The 23,804-nt window shown below is 44.6% G+C and overlaps 1 protein-coding gene across 4 annotated transcripts in view; it reads left to right on the forward strand.

Annotated features, from left to right (window-relative positions):
• LOC120024381 (cGMP-dependent protein kinase 1-like) overlaps positions 1–23,804 on the forward strand; it is a 40,017-nt gene that overhangs the window by 7,283 nt on the left and 8,930 nt on the right. For all 4 annotated transcript variants that reach the window (XM_038968615.1, XM_038968616.1, XM_038968612.1 and 1 more), the window contains 12 exons: positions 2,475–2,564; positions 2,682–2,744; positions 2,873–3,005; positions 3,117–3,283; positions 3,421–3,534; positions 3,682–3,787; positions 3,896–3,959; positions 4,055–4,132; positions 16,341–16,429; positions 16,559–16,624; positions 16,714–16,761; positions 16,869–17,028. In XM_038968615.1, coding sequence (XP_038824543.1) covers positions 2,477–2,564; positions 2,682–2,744; positions 2,873–3,005; positions 3,117–3,283; positions 3,421–3,534; positions 3,682–3,787; positions 3,896–3,959; positions 4,055–4,132; positions 16,341–16,429; positions 16,559–16,624; positions 16,714–16,761; positions 16,869–17,028 — 1,176 coding nt within the window. In that variant the 5' untranslated portion in view covers positions 2,475–2,476. The remainder of the gene's footprint in view (positions 1–2,474; positions 2,565–2,681; positions 2,745–2,872; positions 3,006–3,116; positions 3,284–3,420; positions 3,535–3,681; positions 3,788–3,895; positions 3,960–4,054; positions 4,133–16,340; positions 16,430–16,558; positions 16,625–16,713; positions 16,762–16,868; positions 17,029–23,804) is intronic.

Raw genomic sequence — 23,804 nt, forward strand, 5'->3', positions numbered from 1 at the left:
GCATCATGCAGGCCTATGCAACTGTTGGCCTTACAAAAAATGTACTCACATCTGTCATCACTATTATGTTGACTGATTCATTTTGGATTAAAAACATATAGGCAGCCTAGCCAGCCCAATTTTGAATATAAACTAAATTTGATCACGTTCACATTTTCTCCTGACACATAAATGGACTATAAATACTTAACGTTACCAATTAGTTTACCCTGAACAGATGGACAGGGCAGATAAGATGTAACATTATGCAGCTGCTCTTATTAGCAGCCTACAGTTGATCAGACTGAAAAACAGTCTCATTTTCATCCCATACAGCATGTTAGATTTCTGATGTTTAGGTGTAGAGATTTTGCTTGGGTCTGTCCGGACTGATTATGTGTTGTCATCTTTGCTAAATAAATACTGGAGGAAAGTGGAAAGCCTACTTGAGCAAACGTGAAAAAATGCGCTGCGTCAACCTCTCTCTTTAATCTACATTTTCATGCATGATGCGATGGACGCTATCAAATCATTCGGAAAAGACAGTCACAAGTTCGATACGTGGGCATTCATACGCTCCCTGCTTTTGTTTTGCTGTTTAGCTGAACAAACGATGTTCTTCAGGTCACTGTACACACCTTTCGACCAAGGCTCAGACTTTCCAAAAAGCAGGCAAGGCCAGCAATACAGGTGGCTTGATGAAAAGCTCCCTGTTAACCAGCTATACTATTGATACCAGTTGAAATTGAACGCCCTCACTTTTTCATCCTTCATGAAACTGATCTCAGGCAGAGGTCGACCCTCCAGTGTTGCCAACTAATTTTCAGGGTAAGTTGCTAGAGGCAGGCAGGTTGTTACTCAAAATGACTGGCCATCTCAGCGAAAAATATGATTTGACATTTAATGTACAGACTCCCACTCTTTTCTGTACTTCTGGCTGTACAATTTTGATTGAGACATGTTGATTGATGGTGTAAGTTCTGTTCAAGATCAAACATTCGTGACCAACTATAGTCATTGGGTTTGGCTCGTCGAACCCGTACTACTGCTGCTGCCGTCAGCCAACAATGATCTGCAATTTGCTGAAATTGCTGCTGGCCTGCTGCTGACTTCACTCACAATGCACTTTTGCAGCCAGGCACGTGTGTTGTGACTGAGTGTGTGACAGAGAAAATCGTTTTTGTGTCATTTAGAGGGAAAATACGTGCATTTTAGCGTTTGAGTCACTTTTCAAAAGTTGCTAAAAGTTCAAAATACATTTTTAAAAGTAGCAAAATTTGTTGCTAGGTGCTGTTTGAAAAATAAGTTGCCAGAGTAGTCTGAAAAGTTGCTAAATCTAGCAACAAAATTGCTAAGTTGGCATCACTGCGACCCTCACTTTTAATTCGCACCTTTTCTGTGTACCCCAGAGAATGAAAGGGGTTCTTCAAGCTGTCCTCCGGCTACACCATGGTGCTACCCCAGACAGTGCTGTTGAAATTACTGTAGACTTTCAATGCAAAACTGTGTATTTTACTCAATTATTTGGTGACATATGAATATATTTAGTATAGTTGTACCTAAAAATTATAACTTTTTTAATGTTTCTAATGTTTATCTTTTTTAGGAAATTTCACTGAGGAGGATGGTCCTCCCCTTCCTCCTCTGTGGAGCCTCCACTGGTGTACACCTGTTGTATTCGGCGCATGTGACAGATAAAACTAGATTTGATGGGGATGTGTGTGCTAGGCTAACCCTGTGATTTGTTTGCATGGATGCTCTGTCAGAGACCAAAGCAGTTTTTTATTGACTACTAAATTAGCCCTCGCAATCAGTGCAATTGTAAACTGATCCGTGTATTTGGGTAGGACTTTTTGTTCACAGCTGTGTGTGTGTCCCTGCTAGCGTGTACATGCATACTCATACACATGAATGGCCCAGGGAGATGTACTGTATATGCACAGACACATTCAAGAAAACACAAACAATTAGTGATCGCATGAGAGAGTGGGTTTGTGTTTAAGACATGCACCAGCAAATTATTCCTGCACACACCAAAAGGTAGCTTTGATTTCGGAAACAATTGTCTGATTTATGAGACTGCCAAAAGGTACACAAATATTAGAGTCACGTGTTTAAGTGAATATAAACACAACGTGACCATTTAATTAGGACAGGACTTTGCGTTAGTGATAACAGTTTCTATATGCGTCGTCTTCCCAGGGTGTGATGGTATTTACAGTACCTTCTGTTGGTAGCCCATCATTTGTGTGCATTATTCATGATGACAGTGTAGAGACCTCTCGCTGAATGCTGGCTGTGTGCCAGTTTAATGACAGATGAGGCAGTGGTGTGTGCGCGAGTGCGTGCGCATGCGTGGGTGGGTGCATGTTTTATGCAGCTGGTATGAGTGTGAGTACATGTGTGCATAAGCGCTTACATTTTGTGTGTAAGCCTACATGTTCATTTGTTTTCCATCCTGTGACTCCTCACACATCCTCTACCCCTCCCCTCAGCCATGGAGTGCCAGGTGGAGGAGCTGAGGCAGCAGCTGGAGAAACAGACCCTGATCAACCAGGAGCTGCAGAACCACAACAAGGACCTGGGTACAACCACAACCACGACCCTGACCATGATTATGATCACAACCAAGACTACAGCCATAAAATAAACCATGATCTAAACCACAACTATCACAACCAATGGTCTCCTTTCACCTGTAGAAAGAAGACTGCAGGAGACGGAGAAGTTACTGCAGGAGCTACAGAGTCATTACCATGACCTGGGTAAAGTGCTAAATGTGACTATGGCAACCCACTGGGTGACGAACGGCAGCCATTTGTGTCAGATCACTAACCAAAGAGCAGCATGTATATTAACCCTATGTCCTGTGTGTGGATTGTATCTATTCCAGAGTTCCCTGATCAGAGGATCAGTGATGAAGGGGGACTTGTGGTCAGGAAGAGCAGAGCGGCTGTCATGGCCCCTGAGCCAATCCCAGAGGATCAGCTGGAGATCATGAAGACTAGAGTCAAGAAGACCGTCAGGTGATTGGCTAAGGCTATGCATGCAGCATCATGATATGTACAGTATCATGTGTTATGTGACGTCAGTAGAGTATGCTGGTGTGAATATATACAGTATGTCTCTTTCCACAGTGAGACGAGTCTGATCGTCAAGGCCATCCAGAAGAATGACTTCCTGAGACGCCTTGACGATGAGCAGATCACCATGATGGTGGAGCTCCTGGTGGCCATCGACTTCAAACCAGGAAATGATGTAATCAAGGAGGGCACTGAGGGAGACAGCATGTACATCGTAGCAGGTATGTGTCAATTTCTCAACCATATACGGAGATACACAACAAACATTTCCCAAATAAGGGTTGCTATGTCTGCTTACTATTCCCAATTAAATGATAACCCTCACCCCTCAATGTCCCCCCTCTATCTCTCTCTTCAGCGGGTGAGCTCCTTGTCAGTCAAGCAGATTGTAACCTTCGAACCCTGACCTGTGGGGATGTTTTTGGAGAGTTGGCTATTCTGTATAACTGCAAATGCACAGCCACAGTCAAAGGTGAGATGGTATTATAAAATGTGGATATTGAGAAGTACACAATATGGTAACTGTGTACCTTCCTACATTCTGTATTATGCATGTGTGCTGTACCGAATATTGCTTGTTGTTATGAATGAATTGTCCCCCTCACTCCCATCGTCGTAGCCAAGACAGTGGTGCGTCTGTGGTTTATGGAGAGACAGATGTATAGAACCATCATGACCAACAAGTCAAAGAAGAAACGTGAACAGCTAATGGGCTTCCTAAAAACGTGAGTTTACATACTTAACCTTCCAACTTGCACTCTCTTGGTCACACGCACATGCACCCACCCACCCGCACACTCTGCTAATTCTGCTCTGATATGCTTACGTATCAGGTCTCGGACTCTGAAGGCCCTAAATGACAGTCAGCTCTCTAAGATAATTGACTCCATGGAGGAGGTTTGTACTCAGCCATTTGACACACCTCCCCATACTAGATACATTTTCCAGAGCATTAACATCCAATTCCATATGAAATCTGTTCCTTCTTGTAGGTGAAGTACCAGAACAATGATGTCATTGTACGTGAGGGGGCGGAGGGCAACACGTTCTACATCATTCTCAAAGGAGAGGTACAGTGATCCAAAACTAGGAAAGTTGTGACACACAAATGGGCTGCTACACAGTCACTATGGGAGCTCTTTCTAGAGCACCTAGTTAAATCGTGCTGAAGAATTTATTTTAAATCTCTTAATAGTTAAACTAGTGGGAAAAATCTGTGAGTTTACTTAATTTACTGTCATCGTAAATGAAGATATTATATTAAATTTATATTACGTTACTTTCCATGATGTGGAAAGTATTTGTTACTACATTACAAAAGCTGACCCCATCGAATTGGGGGGAATTACACATCCTATATACCTCAGATTGGGGATGTGAAAAAGTATAGTTTCACTTAAATTTTATTTTACCTTTATTTAACCATGTAGGCTAGTTGAGAACAAGTTCTCATTTGCAACTGTGACCTGGCCAAGATAAAGCAAAGCAGTTCGACACATACAACAACACAGAGTTACACATGGAATAAACAAACATACAATCAATAATACAGTAGAAAGTCTATATACAGCATGTACAAATGAGGTAGGATAAGGGAGGTAAGGCAATAAATAGGCCATGGTGGCGAAGTAATTACAATATAGCAATTAAACACTAGAACGGTAGAATGTGCAGAAGATAAATGTGCAAGTAGAGATACTGGGGTGCAAAGGAGCAAGACAAATAAATAAATACAGTATGGGGATGAGGTAGTTGGATGGGCTATTTACAGATGAGCTATGTAGTAAACATGATGACAAAAGTTCAATTGTTTAAAACAGATCAACATCTTCGGTTTTGTGCTATTGATTTTGTCATAAGCGCTGGGGTCGCAGGACTGACATGCTGACCACAATGCTCGCGTCCCGTTGCCAGGCGCTAAAATAGAGCGTCTGCATTGCCAGGTGCTAAAATAGAAGTTGCTTCTATTTGTGGCTCAGAAAGTGCTGCAAGTCCTGCCTCTCCCATCTCCTCATTGATTTATAGAAGCAGATACCCATGTGCCATCTCCTCATTGGTTGTACCCAGGTGGGTGATTGAAAGACAAACTGAGGTCAGTCGTTGTCATGGTAACTATGAAAGTTAGATGCCAATCGCCATATAAAGTCCAAAGAAGAAAAAGTCTGGAAGGAGGAGAGATGACTAGAAACGATTCGGTTGACTGTTTTATGTGTGGCTTAATTGTCGTAGTAGAGGACCTTGTGCATTTCAGGTAAAATAACAACTCAATGTTCATATCCCAGGACAAATTAGCTAGCAACAGCAAGCTAGCTAAATAGGACACATTAGCTAGCAACTGTGAGCTAGGTAGCTAAATTGCCATAAATTGCATTTTTCCTATTTTGTTGCCTTATAACCTGGAATTAAAATAGATTTTGGGGGGGGTTGTATCATTTGATTTACAAAACATGCCTACCACTTTGAAGATGCAAAATATGTTTTATTGTGAAACAAACAAGAAATAAGACAAAAAAAACTGAAAACTTGAGCTTGCATCTGTCACGTTCCTGACCTATTTTCTGTTAGTTTTTGTATGTGTTAGTTGGTCAGGACGTGAGTTTGGGTGGGCAGTCTATGTTTTCTGTTTCTATGTTGGTTTAAAGGGTGACCTGATATGGCTCTCAATTAGAGGCAGGTGGTTTTCATTTCCTCTGATTGAGAGTCATATTAAGGTAGGTGTTTTCACACTGTTTGTTGTGGGTGGTTGTCTCCTGTGTCTGTGTCTATGTACGTTGCGCCACACGGGACTGTTTTCGGTTTGTTTGTTCGTTTGTTCGGTTTATGTAGTCTGTTCCTGTTTCATGCGTTCTTCGTGTCATGTAAGTTCTTATGTTCAGGTGCGTCAACGTCGTTTGTTGTTTTGTAGTTTGTTAAAGTGTTTTCGTGTTTTTTCGTCTTTAATTTAATAAATCATGTCATATCAAGAAGCTGCATTTTGGTTCAATCCCTGCTCCTCCTCTTCGGATGAAGAGGAGGAGGAAAGCCGTTACAGAACCACCCACCAATCCAGAACCAAGCAGCGCAAGTTTGAGCAGCGGCCAAGAAATCAGGACTCATGGACTTGGGAGGAAGTATTGGAGGGAAAAGGACACTGGGCTCACATTGGGGAATATCGCCGCGCTCGTGAGGAGATGGAGGCAGCGAGAGCCCAAGAGCGGTGGTATGAGGAGGCAGCAAGGAGACGTGGCTGGAAGCCCGAGAAGAGACCCCAAAAATTTCTTGGGGGGGGGCTAAGAGGTAGTGGGCCGAGGGCAGGTAGGAAACCTGCGCCCACTTCCCAGGCTAACCGTGGAGAGCGGGAGTACGGGCAGACACCGTGTTACGCAGTAGAGCGCACGGTGTCTCCTGTACGTGTGCATAGCCCGGTGCGGGTTATTCCACCTCCCCGCACTGGTAGGGCTAGATTGAGCGTTGAGCCGGATGTCATGAAGCCGGCTCTACATATCTGGCCACCAGTACGTCTCCTTGGGCCGGCTTACATGGCACCAGCCTTACGCATGGTGTCCCCGGTTCGCCTACATAGCCCGGTGCGGGTTATTCCACCTCCCCGCACTGGTCGGGCGACGGGGAGCATTCAACCAGGTAAGGTTGGGCAGGCTCAATGCTCAAGGGAGCCAGTACGCCTGCACGGTCCGGTATTTCCGGCGCCACCTCCCCGCCCCAGCCCAGTACCACCAGTGCCTACTCCACGCACCAGGCTTCCTGTGCGTCTCCAGAGCCCTGTTCCTCCTCCACGCACTCTCCCTATGGTGCGTGTCTCCAGCCCAGTGCCTCCAGTTCCGGCACCACGCACTAAGCCTCCTGTGCGTCTCCAGAGCCCTGTACGCACTGTTCCTTCTCCCCGTACTCGTCCTGATGTGCGTGCACTCAGCCCGGTGCCACCAGTGCCGGTACCACGCACCAGGCCTATAGTGCGCTTCGAGAGGTCAGTGTGCCCTGTCCCTGCTCCCCGCACTAGGCTTGAAGTGCGTGTCTCCAGTCCGGTGCCTCCAGTTCCGGCACCACGCACCAGGCCTACAGTGCGTCTCAGCCGGCCAGAGTCTGCCGTCTGCCCAACGGCGCCTGAACTGTCCGTCTGCCAAGCGCCGCATGAACTGCCCGTCTGTATTGAGCCTTCAAAGCCGCCCGTCTGCCATGAGCCTGCAAAGCCGCCCGTCTGCCATGAGCCTACAGAGCCTTCCGCCAGACAGGAGCCGCTAGAGCCTTCCGCCAGACAGGAGCAGCCAAAGCCTTCCGCCAGACAGGATCAGCCAGAGCCATCCGTCTCCGCAGCGCCATCTGAGCCATCCGTCTCCTCAGCGCCGTCTGAGCCATCCGTCTCCCCAGCGCCGTCTGAGCCATCCGTCTCCCCAGCGCCGTCTGAGCCATCCGTCTGTCCCGAGCCATTAGAGCCGCCCGTCTGTCCCGAGCCGTCAGAGCCGTTAGTCAGTCAGGAGCCGCTAGAGCCATTCGTCAGTCAGGATCTGCCAGAGCCGCCAACCAGACAGGATCTGCCAGAGCCGCCAACCAGACAGGATCTGCCAGAGCCGCCAACCAGACAGGATCTGCCAGAGCCGCCAACCAGACAGGATCTGCCAGAGCCGCCAACCAGACAGGATCTGCCAGAGTCGCCAGCGAGCCATGAGCGTCCAGAGCCGTCAGCCAGCCATGAGCGTCCAGAGCCGTCAGCCAGCCATGAGCGTCCAGAGCCGTCAGCCAGCCATGAGCGTCCAGAGCCGTCAGCCAGCCATGAGCGTCCAGAGCCGTCAGCCAGTCATGAGCTGCCCCTCAGCCCAGAGCGGCCATTTATCCAGAACTGCCCCTCAGTCCAGAGCTGTCTCTCTGTCCGGAGCTGCCCTTCAGTCCGGAGTTGCCCCTCTATCCTGAGCTACCTCTCTATCCTGACCTACCTCTCTGTCCTGTGCTATATCTCTGTCCTGAGCTACCTTATCCCGGTGCTGCCCCTTGTCTCGATGTTACCCAAAAAATTAAGTGGGTGGAATAGGAGGGTGGTCAGTCGTAGGGGGAAACGTAAGCTGGGATTGACTATGGTGGGGTGGGGACCTCGCCCAGAGCCTGAGCCACCACCGTGGTCAGATGCCCACCCAGACCCTCCCCTAAACTTTGTGCTGGTGCGCCCGGAGTTCGCACCTTAAGGGGGGGGTTATGTCACGTTCCTGACCTATTTTCTGTTAGTTTTTGTATGTGTTAGTTGGTCAGGACGTGAGTTTGGGTGGGCAGTCTATGTTTTCTGTTTCTATGTTGGTTTAAAGGGTGACCTGATATGGCTCTCAATTAGAGGCAGGTGGTTTTCATTTCCTCTGATTGAGAGTCATATTAAGGTAGGTGTTTTCACACTGTTTGTTGTGGGTGGTTGTCTCCTGTGTCTGTGTCTATGTACGTTGCGCCACACGGGACTGTTTTCGGTTTGTTTGTTCGTTTGTTCGGTTTATGTAGTCTGTTCCTGTTTCATGCGTTCTTCGTGTCATGTAAGTTCTTATGTTCAGGTGCGTCAACGTCGTTTGTTGTTTTGTAGTTTGTTAAAGTGTTTTCGTGTTTTTTCGTCTTTAATTTAATAAATCATGTCATATCAAGAAGCTGCATTTTGGTTCAATCCCTGCTCCTCCTCTTCGGATGAAGAGGAGGAGGAAAGCCGTTACAGCATCACTATTCAATCCCCCAAATTCAATACTTTATAGAGCAATCATTTGCAGCAATTACAGCTGCAAGTATCTTGGGGTATATTTCTATAACCTTGGCACATCTAGCCATTGTTATTTTTGCACATTCTTCAAGGCAAAACTGTTCCAACTCCTTCAAGTTGGATGGGTTCCGCTGGTGTACAGCAATCTTTAAGTCATACCACAGATTCTCAATTGGATTGAGGTCTGGGCTTTGACTAGGCCATTCCAAAACATTTAAATGTTTCCACTTAAACCACTCGAGTGTTGCTTTAGCAGTATGCTACTGGAAGATGAACCTCCGTCCCAGTCTCAAATCTCTGGAAGATTGAAACAGGTTTCCCTAAAGAATTTCCCTGTATTTAGCACCATCCATCATTCCTTAAATTCTGACCAGTTTCCCAGTCCCTGCCGATGAAAAACATCCCCACAGCATGATGCTGCCACCACTATGCTTCACTGTGGGGATGGTGTTCTCGGGGTGATGAGAGGTGTTGGTTTTGCGCCAGACATAGTGTTTTCCTTGATGGCCAAAAAGTTCAATTTTAGTCTTCTCTGACCAGAGTACTTTCTTCCATATGTTTGGAGACTCTCCCACATGCCTTTTGGCGAACACCAAACGGGTTTGCTTATTTTTTTCTTTAAGCAATGGCTTTTTTTTCTGGCCACCTCCGTAAAGCCCAGCTCTGTGGAGTGTACGGCTTAAAGTGGTGCTATGGACAGATACTCCAATCTCCGCTGTGGAGCTTTGCAGCTCCATCAAGGTTATCTTTGGTCTCTTTGTTGCCTCTCTGATTAATGCCCTCCTTGCCTGGTCTGTGAGTTTTGGTGGGCGGCCCTCTCTTGGCATTTTTGTTGTGGTGCCATATTCTTTCCATTTTTTAATAATGGATTTAATGGTGCTCCGCGGATGTTCAAAGTTTCAGATATTTTTTTATAACCCAAATCTGATCTTTACTTCTCAACAACTTTGTTCCTGACCTGTTTGGAGAGCTCCTTGGTCTTCATGGTGCCGCTTGCTTAGTGGTGTGGCAGACTCTGGGGCCTTTCAGAACAGGTGTGTATATATATACTGAGATCATATATACTGAGATCATGTGACACTTAGATTGCACACAGGTGGACTTTATTAAGTCCACCTGTGTGCAAGGTAATTAGTTGCACCAGATCTTATTTAGGAGCTTCATAGCAAAGGGGGTAAATACATGTGCATGCACCACTTTTCCATTCTTTAGTTTTTAGAATTTTTTGAAATAAGTAATTTCTTTCATTTCACTTCACCAATTTGGACTATTTTGTGTATGTCCATTACATGAAATCCACATAAAAATCCATTCAAATTACAGGTTGTAATGCAACAATATAGGGAACACTCCAAGGGAATGAATACTTTTGCAAGGCACTATAAATATTCCATAAAAAATCTGCCGTTTCCAGCTACAACAGTCATTTACAACATTAATAATGTCTACACTGTATTTTTGATTAATTTTATGTTATTCTAATAGACAAAAAATTTGCTTTTCTTTCTAAAACAAGGATATTTCTAAGTGACCCCAAACTTTTCAACGGTAGTGTTTATCTGACTAAATTATGAAAAACAAGAATTGTAATTTGTATTCCGTAAAGTGAGTGTGGAAGAGGTGCATTTTTTTGCCAGCAACAAACGCTGACACTACACATCAAAGTATATCTAACCAAATTATGAAAGGCAAACATTTAATTTTTTGTTGTTGTCTATCAACAATGACAAGCCACAGGGGTCTGACAACTTCGATGGAAATTTACAGAGGATAATAGAGGATGATATTGCCTTCTTCCATTTGCCACATCTTCAATTTAAGCCTACTAGAAAGTGTGTGGGCTCAGGCCTGGAGGGAAGTCATTCCGCTACCTCTACCTAAGAATAGAAAAGCCCCCTTTACTGCCTCAAATAGCCGACCAATCAGCCTGTTAACAATCCTGATTAAAGTTTTTGAAAAAATTGTGTCTGACCAGATACAATGCTATTTTACAGTAACCAAATTGACAACAGACTTCCAGGATGCTTATAGGGAAGGACATTCAACAAACACAGCACTTACACAAATGACTGATGGTTGGCTCAGAGAAATTGATGATAAAATGAATGTTTCGTTAGACTCAGTGTGGCTTTTGACATTATCGATCATAGTCTGCTGGTGGAAAAATATCAGTGTTATGGCTTACACCCCCTTCTATATTGTGGATGAAGAGTTACCTGTCTAACAGAACACAGAGGATGTTCTCCAACATAATCCAGGTATAATCAGGAATTCCCCAGGGCAGCTGTCTAGGCCCCTTACTTTTTTCAGTCTTTACTAATGACGTGCCACTGGCTTTGAGTAAAGTCAGTGTTTCTATGTACAGTATGTTGATGACCTAACACTATACACGTCAGCTACTACAGCGACTGAAATTACTGTAAACCTTAACAAAGAGCTGCAGTTAGTTTCAAAAAGGGTGGCAAGGAAAAAGTTCTTCCTAAATATTTCAAAAAACATTGCACTTGGGATGAAACATTCACTAAACCCTGAACCTCAACTAAATCTTGTTATAAATAATGTGGAAATTGAGCAAGTTGAGGTGACTAAACTGCTTGGAGTAACCCTGGATTTTAAACTGTCATGGTCAAAACATATTGATAAAACAGTAGCTAAGATGGGGAGAAGTCTGTCCATAATAAAGTGCTGCTCTACCTTCTTAACAGCACTATCAACAAGGCAGGTCCTACAGGCTCTATTTTTTTCGCACTTTGACTACTGTTCAGTTGTGTGGTCAGGTGCCACAAAGAGGGACTTAGGAAAATTGCAATTGGCTCAGAACAGGGCAGCATGGCTGGCCCTTGGATGTACACAGAGAGCAAACATTATTAATATGCATTTCAATCTCTCCTGGCTCAAAGTGGGGGAGAGATTGACTTTATCACTACTGTTTAAACAACACAGCTCAGACACCCATGCATATACCCCACAAGACATGCCCCCAGAGGTCTCTTCACAGTCCCCAAGTCCAGAATAGACTATGGGAGGTGCACAGTACTACATATAGCCATGACTACATGGCATTCTATTCCACATCAGGTAACAGAAGTAAGCAGTAGAATCAGATTTTTAAAAAACAGGTAAAAATACACTTTATGGAACAGCGGGGACTGTGAAGAGACACACACATAGGCACAGACACATGCACACACATACATGATAATATATGCACTATACACACACATACACATGGATTTTGTGTTATAGATATGTGGTAGTGGAGTAGTGGCCAGAGGGCACACATTTAAGGTGTTGTGAAATCTGTTATTAATGTATTGTAATGTTTAAAAAATGGTATAACTACCTTAATTTTGCCGAACCACCAAAGAGTAGCTGCTGGGGGATCCATAATCAATACAAATGCATTATTATAATTATCCACTTAAATTTTTTCCTCAACATTTTTTTGGGATGCTAACTGGGCTCGAACCTGAGATAAAAAAAACACTATCAATTATAAGTCAATTGCTTTAGCTGTCACGATCGTCGAAGGGAGAGAGATTGGACCAAGGCGCAGCGCGTGAAAAATACATCTTCTCTTTATTTTAAGAAGAAAAATGAAACAAAACAACAAACAGACGACCGTGAAGCTATAAATCCAGATAGTGCTGACACAAACACTACACATAGACACAGACAATTACCCACAAAAACCTAGTGCCTATGGCTGCCTTAAATATGGCTCCCAATCAGAGACAATAAATGACATCTGTCTCTGATTGAGAACCCTTCAGGCAACCATAGACACAGCTAGACTTCTATACTAAACATAAACCCAACTACTCTAATAAACCCCCTAACCTTACAACCACCCTAGACACTACAAAAACACATACATTCACCATGTCACACCCTGACCTAACTAAAATAATAAATGAAAACAAAGATAACTAAGGCCAGGGTGTGACATAACCCCCCCCTTAAGGTGCGAACTCCGGGCGCACCAGCATAAAGTCTAGGGGAGGGTCTGGGTGGGCGTCTGTCCACGGTGGCGGCTCTGGTACTGGTCGTGGTCCCCACCCCACCATAGTCACTACCCGCTTTCGTAGCCTCCTCCAACTGACCACCCGCCAACTTAACCCCACTGGATTAAGGGGCAGCACCGGACTAAGGGGCAGCACCGGACTAAGGGGCAGCACCGGACTAAGGGGCAGCACCGGACTAAGGGGCAGCACCAGGATAAGGGGCAGCACCAGGATAAGGGGCAGCACCGGGATAAGGGGCAGCACCGGGATAAGGGGCAGCACCAGGATAAGGGGCAGCACCAGGATAAGGGGCAGCACCAGGATAAGGGACAGCACCAGGATAAGGGGCAGCTCCGGACTGAGGGTCGGCAGCTCCGGACTGAGGAACGGATCCTGGCTGGATGACGGCTCTGGCGGATCCTGGCTGGACGGCTCTGGCGGATCCTGGCTGTACGGCTCATGGCTGGCTGACGGATCTGGCTGCACATGGCTGGCTGACGGATCTGGCTGCTCATCGCTGGCTGACGGATCTGGCTGCTCATGGCTGGCTGACGGATCTGGCTGCTCATGGCTGGCTGACGGATCTGGCTGCTCATGGCTGGCTGACGGATCTGGCTGCTCATGGCTGGCTGACGGATCTGGCTGCTCATGGCTGGCTGACGGATCTGGCTGCTCATGGCTGGCTGACGGATCTGGCTGCTCATGGCTGGCTGACGGATCTGGCTGCTCATGGCTGGCTGACGGATCTGGCTGCTCATGGCTGGCTGACGGCTCTGGCAGATCCTGTCTGGTTGGCGGCTCTGGCAGATCCTGTCTGGTTGGCGGCTCTGGCAGATCCTGTCTGGTTGGCGGCTCTGGCAGATCCTGTCTGGTTGGCGGCTCTGGCAGATCCTGTCTGGTTGGCGGCTCTGGCAGATCCTGTCTGGTTGGCGGCTCTGGCAGATCCTGTCTGGTTGGCGGCTCTGGCAGATCCTGACTGACGAATGGCTCTAGCGGCTCCTGACTGACTAACGGCTCTGACGGCTCGGGACAGACGGGCGGCTCTAATGGCTCGGGGCAGACGGATGGCTCAAACGGCGCTGGGGAGACGGATGGCTCAGATGGCGCTGGGGAGACGGATGGCTCAGATGGCGCTGGGGAGACGGATGGCTCAGATGGCGCTGGGGAGACGGATGGCTCAGATGGCGCTGGGGAGACGGATGGCTCAGATGGCACTGGGCAGACGGATGGCTCAGATGGCACTGGGCAGACGGATGGCTCTGGCCGGATGAGGCGCACTGTAGGCCTGGTGCCTGGTGCTGGAACTGGAGGCACCGGGCTAAGGACACGCACCTTCAGGCTAGTGCGGGGAGAAGGAACAGGGCATACTGGACCCTGGGGACGTACATTAGGCCTAGTGCGTGGTGCCGGAACTGGTGGTACCGGGCTGGGGACACGCATCTCAGGGCTAGTGCAGGGAGCAGCAACAGGATGCACAGGACTCTGGAGACGCACAGGAGGCTTAGTGCGTGGTGCCGGAATTGGTGGTACCGGGCTAGAGACACGCACCATAGGACGAGTGCGTGGAGGAGGAACAGGGCTCTGGAGACACACTGGAAGCCTGTTACGTGGTGTAGGCACTGGTGGAACTGGACTGGGGCGGGGAGGTGGCGCCGGAAATACCGGACCGTGCAGGCGTACTGGTTCCCTTGAACACCGAGCCTGCCCAACCTTACCTGGTTGAATGCTCCCCGTCGCCCGACCAGTGCGGGGAGGTGGAATAACCCACACCGGGCTATGTAGGCGAACCGGGGACACCATGCGTAAGGCTGGTGCCATGTATGCCGGCCCGAGGAGACGCACTGGAGACCAGACGCGTTGAGCCGGCATCATGGCACCTGGCTCAATGCCCAATCTAGCCCTACCAGTGCGGGGAGGTGGAATAACCCGCACCGGGCTATGAACACGTACAGGAGACACCGTGCGCTCTACTGCGTAACACGGTGTTCGCCCGTACTCCCGCTCTCCACGGTTAGCCTGTGAAGTGGGCGCAGGTCTCCTACCTGCCCTCGGCCCACTACCTCTAAGCCCCCCCCCAAGAAATTTTTTGGGCTGACTCACAGGCTTCCTACCGCGTCGTCGTGCTGCCTCCATTCGCCGGTATCCCTCCTCGCACTGCGCCAGAGAATCCCATGCGGGCTCCGGCACTTGCCCTGGGTCGATCGCCCACCTGTCGATCTCCTCCCACGTTGTGTAGTCCAGATTACGCTCCCATTGCCATTCCTCCTTGCGCTGCTCCTGTTGCCGCTTATCACGCTGCTTGATCCTGAATTGGTGGGTAATTCTGTCACGATCGTTGAAGGGAGAGAGATTGGACCAAGGCGCAGCGCATGAAAAATACATCTTCTCTTTATTTTAAGAAGAAAAATGAAACAAAACAACAAACAGACGACCGTGAAGCTATAAATCCAGATAGTGCTGACACAAACACTACACATAGACACAGACAATTACCCACAAAAACCTAGTGCCTATGGCTGCCTTAAATATGGCTCCCAATCAGAGACAATAAATGACATCTGTCTCTGATTGAGAACCCTTCAGGCAACCATAGACACAGCTAGACTTCTATACTAAACATAAACCCAACTACTCTAATAAACCCCCTAACCTTACAACCACCCTAGACACTACAAAAACACATACATTCACCATGTCACACCCTGACCTAACTAAAATAATAAATGAAAACAAAGATAACTAAGGCCAGGGTGTGACATTAGCAGTATGTGGCACCTAGAAGTGATAATGATAGCTATAGCTTACATAACTGCTATTTGAAAAATCCATAAGGCTCTTCGTTTTTTCAAACAATGTACAACAAACTTTCTTGTAAGGACCTAATTTATATTTTTTTCAAAAAAAGCACATGGGGGTGTTTGAAACAGATACACAAACATGTGGATTTTGTCATATATGCAAATATTTGTATAGTCAAGGATTCATCAGTGCAATATTTCACATCATATTTTGTTACAGACCAACAGAACAAGTAAACCTTGATTTTGTAGATTTAAAATATCCCTCTAGTGGCTAAGGTTGACCTATTTCTTGAAAATCTAAGATCTTTTATGGGCTGGAAGCAGAAGTTGTGCCAGGATGTAATCACTGCCACCTGGTGAAGTTAGCATAGAGCTAACTTGTACCGTATCATGTTATCTGATGGGACCAGCTACAATTTAGTGTTTGGTCACATGCAAGTAAATCAACTATATTAATTGGGTGATACACATTTCCAGCGTGAGTAGCTGTTTAACTTTAAATGCGTGCTAATGTTTGCAAGTAAGACTCCACTGTTTTTGTACACCCTTTGTTTGATGATCATAGTGAACAACAACTTACTACACTAGTGGAGGATTGGAGTCTACAATACTCCTACCTGTGCTTACCAACCCATGTGTTTACTAATGACAAAAATGTGTGTGTGTATGTGTGCGTGCTAATAATGCCTGCGTATGTGTGTGTGCGGATGTGTGTACGTGCACGTGGGCACTTGTGTGTGTCTGCCCTCAGGTCAAGGTGACTAAGAAGTTGAATGGGCAGGAGAAACAGATTCGCAAGATGGGCAAAGGGGAGCATTTCGGGGAATTGGCCCTGATACGGTAACCATGGATACATTAGTAGCTAAGGCTATAAATAGACTTCATGCTGTTCATTAAAATGACCCTGGTGTGCAGTACCTATTAGTTAATGTGGCTGCTCATAAGTGTGGATCTGTATGTAACCTGCAGTGAAATCCTGAGGACTGCAACATGTACTGCTGTTGGGCCTGTGACCTGCTTCTCCATCGATAAGGAGTGAGTCTGAACAAGTACTATTACATTTCTTAATTGATTGGTTTATGGATTGATTGAATGACTAATGGTCTGTTATGTTACACTTCTAGGGTGTTTGAGGAGACGATCCCCATTGAACACCTGGAGCTCCATGATGAGTGAGTACAAAGACACTCTTGCCCCTTTTAGCAGTACCCTTCTCCTCCTAGTTCTATTTTCACCACTTTAGTCTAGTCAAGCTGTCTAACTGTTGTCTGTGTTCCAGCATCAGCTCTAAGGTTTTGGAGGAGCCAGATGCTCCAGAGAAGACCAGTCCTAGTTCCTCTCTGAGACTGAAGGACCTGATCCCTGTACTGTACCAGGAGGGGCGTTACCAGGGAGAACCTGTCACTCTCGGAGTGGGAGGGTTTGGTCGCGTTGAACTGGTATGTGTGTGAGTTTGGTGTTGTTGTTGTGTTTGGCAAGTTAGAGGCTGAAACCAACTGATAAAGTATTTAATATTTATTAGGATCCCCAATTTGCTGCTACCGATGCAGTGGCTACTCTTCCTGGGGTCCAAACAGGAAACAACACAACATTAAATACATAATGTATGTAAATACATAGCCCCCTATTTACATTACAATCTAGCCATTCATCAGACGCTCCCATCCAGAGCGACCCACATCGAGTTAACTCATCTTAAGATAGTCAATACATAATACAATACAACATGCATACAAATTTCTGTGTCTCTTCACAGTCCCTGTCGTCGTGTCGTAAGGTGTTCTTTTATCTGGTTTTATTGCTAGCATGAGTTACCTGGGGTTGGCAGAGAGTTACATTTAGTCATGGCTCTATTTAATAAGGTGTGTTTCCCAGCCTCTATTCTGGACCTGGGGACTGTGAATAGACCTCTGGCTGCATGTCTTGTGTGATATCGATGAGTGTCCGAGCTGTGTGCCAACTCCTTGAACAGACAGTTCGGTATCTTCAACACATGTATAAGCGGTCATATAGTACAATACGTTTTGTAGGTGATTCTTATGTTGATGATGTAAAGAATATTTGGTGGTCTGCACCCATTAAGAAAATGACTGTAAAAACGGGTAAATCCACGTGGATTGATGAGGGGGGAAAATATTGTATGGTTGAGGGGGATGAGGCAAAAGGTATGGCAAAAATATCTGGCAGCACAACCGATTAGCAAACGTACTGCAAATTGAGAAATCATGTGAATGAAAAGAAGAAGAAAATATAAGAATAAAGCAAAGATGAATGATAGTAAAAAGCTTTGGAGCACCTTAAATAACATTTTGGTCAAAAAGGCAAACTCAGTTCCATCATTCATGGTATCAGATGGTTTGTTCATCACAAAACCCACTATCTAAGAATAGTAAATCCCCCTTTACTGGATTGTAGGACCTGTCTGGTTGACTGAGATATCAAGAAATCCGAGCAACGCCTGATCACGGACAGACCTCTTCCCATTTTAGTGGCATTGAGTTTATATGTTTTGACCATGATAGCTTGCTATCTAGGGTGACACCCAGCAGTTTAGTTTCTTCAACTTGCTCAATAGCTACATTATTCAATGATAGATCCAGATGAGATGTAGGCTTATTTCTCCCAAAAACTATGCATTTAGGTTTGGAGATATCCAAAGAGCCTTCAGAAAGTATTCACACCTTTTTCCAAATGTTGTAGCCTGAATTTAAAATTGATAAAAAATTGCGATTTTTGTCACTGGCCTACACACAATACCACATAATGTCTAAGTGGAATTATGTTTTTAGACATTTTTACTAAGTAATAAAAAATGAAAAGCTGAAATGTCTTGAGTCAATAAGTATTCATCCTCTTTCTTATGACAAGACTAACTAAGTTCAGGAGTAAATATTTGCTTAGCAATTCACATAAGTTGCATAGACTCACTCTGTGTGCAATAATAGTGTTTAACATGATTTTTGAATGACTACCTCATCTCTGTACCCCACACATACAATTATCTGTAAGATCCTTTAATCGATTAGTGAATTTCAAAAACAGATTCAACCACAAAGACCAGGGAGGTTGTCCAATGCCTCGCAAAGAAGGGCACCTATTGATAGATGGGTAAAAACAAAAAAGCAGACATTGAATATCCCTTTGAGCATGGTGAAGTTATTAATTACACTTGTATCGTGTATCAATTGTTCCGTATACACCAGGAAGCAGGTGCAGAAGGTGAGTTCACTAATGATAAATGCAGATAAACAAAACATGACAAGCGTACAGACCGTGAATCAAAACAAACCAATACTGCCTGAAGACTGAGGCTACTGAGGGCTAAATAAAGGAGAGGTAAATCAAGGTGATGATGAAGTCCAGGTGTGCGTAATGATGGGTAGCAGGTGTGCGTTGTAATGGTTGCCAGGGCTGGTGGTTAGTAGATTGGCGATGACGTACGCTGGAGAGGGGGAGCGGGAGTAGGCGTGACATCAATACACCCAGTCAATACAAAGATACAGGAGTCCTTGCTAACTCAATTGCCAGAGAGGAAGGAAAACGCTCAGGGATTTCACCATGAGGCCAGTGATGACTTTAAAACAGTTACAGAGTTGAATGGCTATTACTCCGCAATACTAACCTAATTGACAAAGTGAAAAGAAGAAAGCCTGTACAGAATAAAAATGTTCAAAGAAATGCACCCTGTTCGCAACAAGGCACTAAAGCAAAAGAAAATGTGGCAAAGCAATTAACTTTTTGTCCTGAATACAAAGTCTTACGTTTAGGGCAAATCCAATACAACACATTACTGAGTACCACTCTCTATTTTACAAGCATAGTGATGGCTGCATCATGTTATGGGTATGCTAGTTATCGTTAAGGACTGAGGAGTTTTTGACGATAAAAAATAAACAGAATGGAGCTAAGCACAGGCAAAATCCTAGAGGAAAACCTGGTTCAGTCTGCTTTCCACCAGACACTGGGAGATTAATTAAACTTTCAGCAAGACAATAACCTAAAACACAAGGCTAAATCCATACTGGAATTGCTCAGTTACAGTTCTGACTTAAATCTGCTTGAAAATGTATGGCAAGATTTGGAAATGGTTGTCTAGCAATGATCAGCAACCAATTTGACAGAGCTTGAATAATTTTGAAAATAATAATGGGCAAAGATTGTACAATACAGGTGTGCAAATCTCTTAGAGACTAACCCAGAAAGACTCACAGCTGCTATTGCTGCCAAATGTGATTCTAACATGTACTCACTCAGGGTTGTGAATACTTACAGTACCAGTCAAAAGTTTGGACACAACTACTCATAATTTTTTTTTACTTTTTTCTACATTGTAGCATAATAGTGAAGACATCAAAACTATGAAAAAGCACATATGGAATCATGTATTAACCAAAAACGTGTTAAATAAATTATTTAAACAGATTCTTCAAAGTAGCCACCCTTTGCCTTGATGACAGCTTTGCACACTCTTGGCATTCTCTCAACCAGCTTCATGAGAAATGCTTTTCCAAAAGTCTTGAAGCAGTTCCCACATATACTGAGCACTTGTTGGCTGCTTTTTCTTCACTCTGCAGTCCAAATCATCGCAAACCATCTCAAATGGGTTGAGGTTAGGGCTGTTGCGGTGACCATATTACCGCCACACCGGCGGTCACGAGTCATGAAGGCAGTCAAATTCCATATAACGGTTTAGTCACAGTAATTAGGCTTCTCCAAGCTGTGATTCTGCTGCCGGTCATTAGTAGCGTACCAAACGTACAAACTGCCTGGTACTCAGCACTCTATTGTCCCTCCAATCATTCTGACATCAATGCAAATTTATTCGAAAATCCAATCAAACACTCCATGAGAGCCCATGAGCTCATGTTGCGCAACATTTCTATAGGCTATGCAGAGTGATGTCCGCTAATAAAAAGAGGAGGATCCCATCAGCTTTCTATAGGCTAGGCCTACTATATTTATTTGTCAACTTTCCTAATTTTAAGCACATAGCCTACCTGGCTGGCATGAAAATAAACCACAGGGAAAAGCGTCCTCCTGTCGCTATTTATTTTCATAGATGACATGTATTCTTTCCCGCTGCCCCTGTTTTGATACAGGTGCATGATAATGGTCCATGCTAAATCAAAACAAATGTCACCATATTATTTAGTATATGTAAAGACAAGATTAAGTCAATAATAGTCTGATAAGTGACAATATTAGCCTATCACTTGTGAATTATATATTATCACTTGTGAATGATGCCCAACAATGCCTTTTTTTTTTGACTTTTCAATCATAGTCGCACACCGCATGTAGCCTAGCCCATAGGCCTATATGTTTACATAAGGTTTGTATCACAACAAAAGTGTCCAAATAACTTAAAATTAAGCACATGAATCCACTTTACAAGGGGTGTAGAGCCTAACTAGCATATATTCGTAGCGTGTGAGTTTCAAGTATGGGGAAGATAATTTTTTACATTTTATTTCTCGCACTGAATAGTATAGGTAGACTTTTGCACGATGGGGGATCGTAGATTGACATAGGATAGTGCTTTTGCTGTTCATTAGGCCTACTCTTCTTGTTGGCTGACAAAGTAAATGTGAAAGTTTCTTCCAATATCTTCAATATGCACCTCGTAATGCAGTTGCGTCAACGATGTGTCTGTCTTAGCTTGTAGCCTGTGAGAAAGACCCGTGACAGAGAGCCGTGTGAGTGAGAGACGCTTCAGATTGCGACGCACACTCAGGGAGAAGGGCACCACGCAGAACTCCGGGCTGTAAAAGGCATGGATTTTTTTTAGGGTGCATTACTGCCACAAAAGGTATGCCGCTGTGAAATTTGACACATTATCTATTGCTATCTAGAGACTATTGGAGTGTGTAAAGCCTGCGCAAAAAAACTAAGCGGCGCTCATGCCATTCAATCGACTTTTTTCGAATCATCATTAGTCTCATGCAGGACAAAATATTTGTCACACCCTTGATCTGTTTCACTTGTATTCGTGCTTGTCTCCATCCCCCACCAGGTGTCTCCCATCTCCCCTCATTGTCCCCTGTGTATTTATACCTGCTTTCTCTGTTTGTCTGTTGCCAGTTCATCTTGTCCCATCAAGTCCCACCAGCGTGTTCCCGTGTTTCCTGTGCTCTAGTTTTTGTTTTTCCTAGTCTTCCCAGTTCTGACCTTTCTGCCTGTCCTGACCCTGATCCTGCCTGCCGTCCTGTACCTGCCTGAATCTGATTTGGATTACGACACTTTGCCTGCCTTGACTTACCTTTTGCCTGTCCCTTGTACTATAATAAACTCTGAGACTCAAATGATTTCAAAAACAAATGTACTTGTTAAACTTAGACACAAAGTAGTATGTGACAAATAGCACAATATGTTTCGTCTGAGTATTTGCTATAGTCAAAAACGAGTTGTATGAGCTCAGGTCAATGAGGCCTCCAGGCCATAAACAGCAAATAGAAGTTCAAAGCTTGTAATTGTCACAAGAACTTAAGTTGATAAAAAGATCTAACACAACGTTAGATGATAATATATGTATTATTATAGATTTGTAATTAGCTATAATGTCATTTTGGACCGGGAACACAGAATTAATTAACATGAAACGAACACAACACGAAGGTTAAGGGTGTCAGTTATCTGTTTTAGTGATGCAGCTGGCATGTATACTGTTGAGTCGTCAGCGTACATGGACACACAGGCTTTGTTCAAGGTCAGTATGAAGTCATTAGTAGACACAGAAAACATAACAATATGTTATGATCCATTGATCATGAAAAAACATATGGATCTTTAATGGAAGCAGCAAAGGCTGCACTGAAGTCTAATAAAACAGATCACACAATTTTCGTATTATCAACTGATGAAAGATTACTGTCCCCTTTAACGTGATAGAAAGTTCATTTCAATGTTAACTTTTTATGGCTGCAGGGGCAGTATTGAGTCGCTCTGTTTAAGGTGCCCATTTCAAACGGCCTCGTACTCAATTCTTGCTCGTACAATATGCATATTATTGTTATTATTGGATAGAAAACACTCTCTAGTTTCTATAGCCGTTTGAATTATGTCTCTGAGTGGAACAGAACTCATTCTACAGCACTTTTCCTGATATGGAGTGAGATTTCAGAAATCTTGGCCACTGGTCCCAGGTCAGTTTTAAAGTCCCTGTGAATCCTATGAGGATACAAACACTGCCCACGCCTTCCTCTAGATGTCAGTAAGAGGTGACAATTTGAATGGAGTCGATTGCGCAATCAGGGCCTGTATAAAAGGCCAAAGACCGGATGTACCGTTCTTTTCCTGCTGCGCCTGACGCACGATGGACGTCGGACCTGCTCTCTTTCCAAGCTTGGGTTTAGCCAGTAATATATCGCCGGTCATGTTTTTACTCGTTATAGGTGTTAAAAACATAATAAGGTAGTTAATTTAAACCGTTTTATAGCAATTTATATCCGTTTAGTGCGATTTTGAGGCATTGCTTTGTGTTGCACTTTGAAGCGCCGGGCACGTTTCGGGGTCCCGGTCGAACGTTAGTGGGCATTTCGACGGACAAGAGGACATCTTTCGACCAAAAGAAGATTAGACCCAAGAAAGGATACATTGCCCAAGATTCTGATGGAAGATCACCTCATAGTAAGAAATATTTAAGATGATAAATCGTTGTTCTGTCGAAAAATTTTAAACGCATATTCCGCCATTTTTTTTGGTATAGCTTCGCTTGGCGAACCCTGTATTGCACAGTAAGGATAATTTTAGAAATGTAATTCAGCGATTGCATTAAGAACTAATTTGTCTTTCGATAGCTGTCCAACTTATATTTTTTTAGTCAAGTTTATGAATAGTTATGCATGAGACAAGATCACTGTTAAAGATGGCGCCCGACATTTTCAGGCTAGTTTTGCTAGTATTGTCATTGTATAACCACGGTTTTTTGTGGCTAAATATGCACATTTTCGAACAAACTCTATATGTATGTTGTAATATCATGTTACAGGAGTGTCATCGGAAGAATTCTGAGAAGGTTAGTGAAAAAATTTATATATTTTGGCGATGATTACGTTATCGCTCTCTTTGGCTTGAATCAATGCTCGGGTAACGTTTGCACATGTGGTATGCTAATATAACGATTTATTGTGTTTTCGCTGTAAAACACTTAGAACATCTGAAATATTGTCTGAATTCACAAGATCTGTGTCTTTCCATTGCTGTGAGCTGTGTATTT

Source organism: Salvelinus namaycush, chromosome 29, assembly GCF_016432855.1.
Source record: "Salvelinus namaycush isolate Seneca chromosome 29, SaNama_1.0, whole genome shotgun sequence".
Lineage (NCBI taxonomy): Eukaryota > Metazoa > Chordata > Actinopteri > Salmoniformes > Salmonidae > Salvelinus > Salvelinus namaycush.